This window comes from Drosophila obscura, unplaced genomic scaffold, assembly GCF_018151105.1.
Source record: "Drosophila obscura isolate BZ-5 IFL unplaced genomic scaffold, ASM1815110v1 contig_189, whole genome shotgun sequence".
In the NCBI taxonomy this organism is placed as follows: domain Eukaryota; kingdom Metazoa; phylum Arthropoda; class Insecta; order Diptera; family Drosophilidae; genus Drosophila; species Drosophila obscura.
The window spans coordinates 1,920,954-1,927,269 of NW_024542777.1; the positions used below are offsets into that span (position 1 = coordinate 1,920,954).

Genomic DNA, 6,316 nt, shown 5'->3' on the forward strand with positions numbered 1-6,316 from the left:
GCCTTTTGCCTTGCAAAAACAACAATATTTTAATTGCATAATGAACGTGCGGATTTCGCAGCTCCGCTTCTGAGCTGAACTGGACTGGACTGATAAACATATTTTGGACCCGCGAAAGGCATTCAACCCAACCGACAGTCCAGCGATAGGCCTACGGATGCACTGCCCTGCCGGCAGATAGGAACTTTTGGGTATAAAAGAGCCTCCGGACTCCGATGGAATATGCAGTCGCCTTCTGGTCTGTGTTTCAGCATCGTGCCAAAGCCCCACAAGTGAACACTCGCAACCCAGAGGAGTCTGAGAAGCCAGCAAGATGAACAAAATCCTGCTACTGATGGCCTGTGCGGTCACTCTGGTCGCCGCTGGACGGATTACCGTGAATCCAGTCACGGTCCAGGGTATAGGTAGCGTGTGATTCCGCCTCCGCGCCCCAGACTCGGCTCGACTCGACTCTCCTTACATTCGCTTTCATTTTCTTTGCAGGACGCATGTCTGTCGGGGACCTGCAGCGGCAGAGGTTCATCCTGGATATTGTGCAGAACATCCAGGAGCCGCTGCAGAACGATGAGCTCATCCGACTGGACCAGGGTTTGATTGTGGAGCCTCAGCGCTACCGCGGCGGCATCGATGCGGAAATGCAGCGCGTCATTGACTTGGATCGCCAACGGCGTCTGCTGGACGAGCACCAGATCTACTCGGCTGTCAGCGTGGAGGACGTGCAGCAGCTTCGCGGCATCTACCGCCTGCTGGTGCGTGCCGTAGACTTCGAGACTCTGCAGCGCAACGTTGTCTACCTGCGGCGGAACATCAATCCCGTGCTGCTGATCAGTGCCTTGGTTCGAGCCATTCGCGACCGCGAGGACACCCAGTCCCTGATCGTGCCCGCTGTCCAAGAGCTGCTGCCCGAGCTGTACCTGGACCCGCAGGTGGTTGAGCGTGTTCAGCGCATTCAACTGGAGCAGACCCAGCGCCCCTCCCTCATCGATGTCGTCGGCCTCGGCCAGCACCCGATGAACCCCCTGATGAACATTTTGAATCCCTGGCGGCAGATGCGCTTGCAGATGGCGCTGAATAGGCAGCAAGGACAAAAGTCGCGGCTGTCTGTGCTGGGAAAGAGCCGCGTGGTGATCCCCATCGAGGGACAGGAGCAGGGCCAAGGCATTTCCCTCCTCACCGACGACATCGGCATGCGCAACTTTGTCCAGAACCTCATTCAGGAATTGGCCCTTCTCGAGGGTGATGGTGAGGGTGAGTCGCAAGTGGTTCCGCAGCAGCGCATTCCCCTCTCTCAAGAGACAGAACAGGATCAGGATGCGGGCATCAACAGTGGACGCCTGCTCTATGTGAACCGTCGGCGCCTGCAGCAACAGCAGCAGGGAGACGAGGATCAGCAGGAGGAGAGCATCAATGGCAACGAGAGGGAGCGCTTCATGCGTGTCCTGCGCCGTGACAACAACAACAACAACGACAACGATGATGATGATGATGATGATGATGATGAGAATGAGATTAGGATGGGCCGTGTGCCTCTGCAGCGTGGCGTCGGACAGGGAAGCATTTACTTGGGATCGCGCCAGGGAGGCGGCATCGATTTGCCCACTGTGAGTGCCGACAGCGATCGGCTGTTGCACGTCAGCCGCCGCCGACTGAACAGCATCCAGCAGGAGCAAGGACAGCAGACAGGAGGTCAGCGCTTTGCAGGCCTGGTGCGCGGTAGCCGGTACAGCGAAGGACGTCGTGTAGTTGGACAGCAACAGCAGCAGCAGCAGCAGCAGGATCAGGTGCAACAGCGGTATGGCAATCAGGTGGAAGGCACTCAAAGCTATGCCGATCAGCTGGAGAGCGTCAGCCGCGACGATGAGCGTCTGGTGCACATCAACCGCCGTCGGCTCAACCAGATCGGCAGCGGCGTCGGCCAGCAGCAGAAGATGGTGCCCCGTCGTGTGGCCTCCATCGGGGAGGTGCGTCAGGTGCTCGATCGCCCCATCGAAGATGAGGACATCCTCAAGTTCATTCGCAGCGAGAACCGTCTGTCCATCATGAGCGATGACGAGATCCTGGCCATGCTGAAGCGAAACCGTGAGAAGCGCCTGCAGAAGTTGACGGGCAACGACGACGATGAAGAGCAGGTGGAAGATCGCACTGGGGAGGAGAGGCAGGGACAACGCGCCCGCCGAAGCCTCGCCAGCTATCGCCAGCAGCAGGGTCAGGACTCGGACTCCCGCCGCAGTGAGATTCTGCTGCACAATCTGCGCCAGCTGGTGGCTCGCCTGAACCAGGAGACCATTGGACAGACCGTCGACAAGAAGAATCTGTGGCTCAACAACCCCCGCCAGACCGTATCGGAACGGTATGCCCTCCGCTTGGACCAGATCCGCATCGATTCCCTGCGCAATCGTCAGCTGCTGGAGCAGATCAACCAAATCGAGCAGCGCATGCAGCAGGCCATCGGCCAGCTCAACATTCAGTCGATCCGCGGTCGGCTCCAGGATCAGCGGCAGGTGGAAGCTCTCATTGCTGACGTCCTGCTGGGCCGCCTTGGTCAGGTCGGCATCCTGCGCATTGTGCGTGAGTTGATCCAAGAGAACAGCCTGCAAGGGGACCGCTCTGGCCTGGGCATTCGCCTCAGCGACCCTCTGGTCCAGTATACGCTCCGCCGGATTGTCAGCATCGTCGATGAACAGCGCGAGCAGCTCTTGGGCGGGTACAGGAGGGACCAGCTGGGCATGCAGGGTGTGTCCATCAATGATGTGCGCGTGGACAAGCTGCGCACCCGCATTGAGGAGACCGACACGGACCTGACCAACCTCATTGGACAGCAGCAGCAGCAGCAGATCCAGCAGCAGCAGCAGATCCAGCAAACTATTGTGGGCCGTCAGCGACGCCTGAACAACAAGCCCTTCCTCATCGACATGGAGATCAGCTCGGAGCGGGCACAGGATGTCGTCATTCGTGTGTTCCTGGGCCCCAGCCTAGACTCCCAGGGCCGTGAGGCCTCCCTGGACGAGCGCCGTCGTGACTTCCTCCTGCTGGACGCCATCAACGTGGAGCTGCAGCCGGGCACCAACCGCATCCAGCAGCGCTCCATCGACATTCCGTACACCAGCCGAGATGCGACGCCACTCGGCGAGATCTATCGCCGTGTGATGACGCAGCTGCGGGGTCAGCAGGAGATGGACACACAGGAATTGGTCGGCGAGAACGGACGCTTCCCACAGCGTCTCCTCCTGCCCCGTGGCCGTCCCGAGGGTCTGCCCATGCAGCTCTTTGTGATTGCCTCCCCGGTTCTGGAGCAGCAGGAGAGGAGAATCATTCCCAGCATCAGCCTGGGCATAGGCTCCGCCTCGCTGCAGGACATCCGTCCGCTCGGCTACCCCCTGGATCGTCCCATCACTGCAGAGCAGCAGCTGCTCCAGCTGCCCAATGTCCATCTGCAGGACGTGGTCATCGTCCAGGAGAACTGAGCTCGAACGGACTACTACCAACCACCCGATCGACCGACCAGCCGCCCAGCCGCCCTGTACCCCACTCGGAAGCCCACGAAACGAATCTTAGCTTTTAGTTCACCGTACTTCACCGTGGAAAAATGTTCTATAATCTTGTAATCGTTGTACGTCCATAACTATATTAACTCTGAGTAAAATCCTTGCAATCGATGCAAAAAGCATTACAACTTCATGGGTTTCAATCAAACCAATCAAAGGGCCAGGTGGGACTGGGTCTCAACGGTGTGGTTCTCTCTGCTTTTATGGCTGAGTACCAAAAGAATCCAAGGAAGTTAGCAATGACTCTGAGGAAGGGTTTCTCTACCTATCAAGAATCCCAGTCAAGAAGAATAATTCAAATTATCAGACAATTATCAGAGAACTTTGAACTTAAACGCATGAATCATAAATACTCCCAAGTTTTCCACTGCCAGGCTTAGAGGATATTCTTGGCCAGGGTATTGGCTGCATCGGTCCCAGGAACCAGAATTCACTTCGTATCTGGTTTCTGGCTTCTGATGGGGCAATTCCCTTCAGTTCCCTTAATGGTCCTCAGAGTGGTTATGTCATCGCTTTATCCTCCCCACACTCGGGCTCTTTGCACTTACACTTGACTGGCTTTTCTAATTTCGGAAAACAATTTCAATGCAAATTGCATGTCCATCGGGGCTGGTAGGGATTACAGGGGCAGGCGCCACGCCCCCAAACAATAGCCGCCCACAAAACGTGTCGATGTGGGGCTGGCCAGACAATGCAACGACAAAATGGCTAGAAGGCAGCCAGAGCCAGAGCCAGCCCCAGTCCCAGTCCCATCCTGGCACTATAATAGACTTTTCTTATTCTTGCCACACAACTCAATTTGCAACAACGACAGAGATCCCATCCCATCCCAGCCTATTCTATCCCAGTGCATCCCCCACCTGTGCATATCTGCCATGGCGCAGACGCCCAGCGAAGCGTCAATTGCCAAATTAATTGGCCGTAAAAAATTGAAAATGAAAATATAATCACACTTTCCGTTGTCGAGCTCACGTTGTCACTGGCTGGAAGCAGCAGCTCCGCACAGAGCTGACAGCCCTTAACCCTCTGTTTGTGCGAGAGCAGTGTTACGAGGGCTATAGAAGAGTTTTTCTCATCAGGGCAGACCCTGGATACGGACCGAAGCGGAGCGGCTAGCCAGCCAACCAAGGCACGGCAGACAGATTTAGCTGGAGGCGGTCAAAAGTTGCATTTTTCCTGCTCCCAGACCTTTCCCCGTCCCATGCGGATGGGACATACCCTATCGAAGGTAAGCCAGAACGGGAGGGCTGATGGCTGGGTGATGGTGAAAATATATGGAAATCAATATGAAGATGGAAACTTGCACTTTGTGGAGACTTTCTCCGATCCATTTCGATCGGTTTATATTTTGACTTGCCAATGAGGTACCCCACAGTCGATCACGTCATGGGGAATGCCGTCATGTTGCTGTTGTTCCTTTTGAGGGCACAGAATGTGGCACGAAGCATAATGGGAAAATGTTCGCACTCGACCTGACACTGTTCCCGACTCCTGCCGCCTCAATGCACTTTCATTATCTTCGAGTGGTTTGTCGTTCGTTTTATTTCACTTGATGCTGGCGCTGCTTCTTTTTCCTGTTGTTGTATTCCGCATTCTGTATTTTGCAATTTAGTATTTGATTTTATTTTCTCGCTTTTTTGTGTCTGATGAGCTGATTAGAGCCCAGAACAAGTATGGGATTACACGGGCTATTAGGCAGCCGCTTAATGCGAAAATAATTATGTCTTGTTAATCAGTCTGAGGCTGGGACTCGGGGCCAAATTGTATTTAACCCATAAGTTGATCGCCCCCCAGCCCAAGCCCTTTCCTCCGAGGAAACCGCATTGAAGGTAGCTGAAAACCAAAAACTTTTGTGATTAGCGAGCTCTCCGCGCCACGGCACTGATAGCGTCTTCAGAGGACCACGAGCTGAAGCTGAAGCGGGAGCAGGAGCAGGAGTGGGAGCAGCTGAGGCGGAAATGCTCCCATAATTTATGTTGTGCCTTGCCACTCTGGCAACGGAAATGCCGTCGCGTAGTTTTGCCGCGCCTACACTCTATGCCCCCACCCATTCCGGCAGAATTTTGCCATAGCACATAGCAGGAGAAGGAGAAGCTGCAAAAGTTTTTGGCACGCAAATTAGCGGCCACGTTTGTTTCGCTCTGAGCAGTAGGGAGACGGGCGGAGAGGGCCGGACTCTAACCATTCCTGGGAGCAAAACTTTTTCAGTTATGAATATAAAGTTTATTTATTAAGCAAACAAGTTGGCAGCCTTATCTCCACGGTGTTCGTCGGGGCTCCTTTCTCTCTCGTCGCGGGAGATGGTCCCTTCCCTGTCTGTCAGTTCTTTTCTGTGGCTGGCAAACAATTTCGCAGCTAGTTGAGCTCTCCAGTTGAAACTGCGAATATTCGGTTGAGCGGTGAGGGGAATTAACTGAAGGACTCTTCCGGCAAGTTTGGATGAATGGAACGTGAAGGACTTTGTGCCATTTTCTGATAATTTGGGTAACGCCAAAGAAAGCGCACAAGAGGGACAAATGGAGAAGGAAACGAACAAGCCGTTGAAATACTTTCGGAGAGAAACACGCCAGATAAGTATCCGCATAGCATGAGCAACAAATTTAGAAATAAAACGAAAACGATCAGATTTAATGGACTATTAATGATTTGTTAATTGGCTGATTCTATTAAGTCATAGAAATTCCATAAATTCAGGAATTGCTCTCCTGAGAAGACAAACACTGCATTGGTCGATTGTGCGATTATTTGGCTCATTTACATCTTACCCAAAC

At 54.1% G+C, this 6,316-nt stretch overlaps 1 protein-coding gene across 1 annotated transcript; it reads left to right on the top strand.

The window, feature by feature from the left end:
* The first annotated feature begins 220 nt into the window (after positions 1-220).
* Positions 221-3,673, top strand: LOC111066723 (fat-body protein 1). Its single transcript, XM_022355551.2, has 2 exons — positions 221-404; positions 484-3,673. The coding sequence occupies exons 1-2, from the start codon at positions 314-316 to the stop codon at positions 3,462-3,464; spliced, it is 3,072 nt and encodes a 1,023-aa protein (XP_022211243.2). The 5' UTR covers positions 221-313; the 3' UTR covers positions 3,465-3,673.
* Positions 3,674-6,316: the final 2,643 nt, after the last annotated feature.

Coding starts and splice junctions, on each gene's coding strand:
- LOC111066723 (XM_022355551.2), top strand. CDS start 314: ATGAACAAAATCCTGCTACTGATGGCCTGTGCGGTCACTCTGGTCGCC. Junction 405..483: donor AGTCACGGTCCAGGGTATAG/GTAGCGTGTGAT, acceptor TTTTCTTTGCAG/GACGCATGTCTGTCGGGGAC.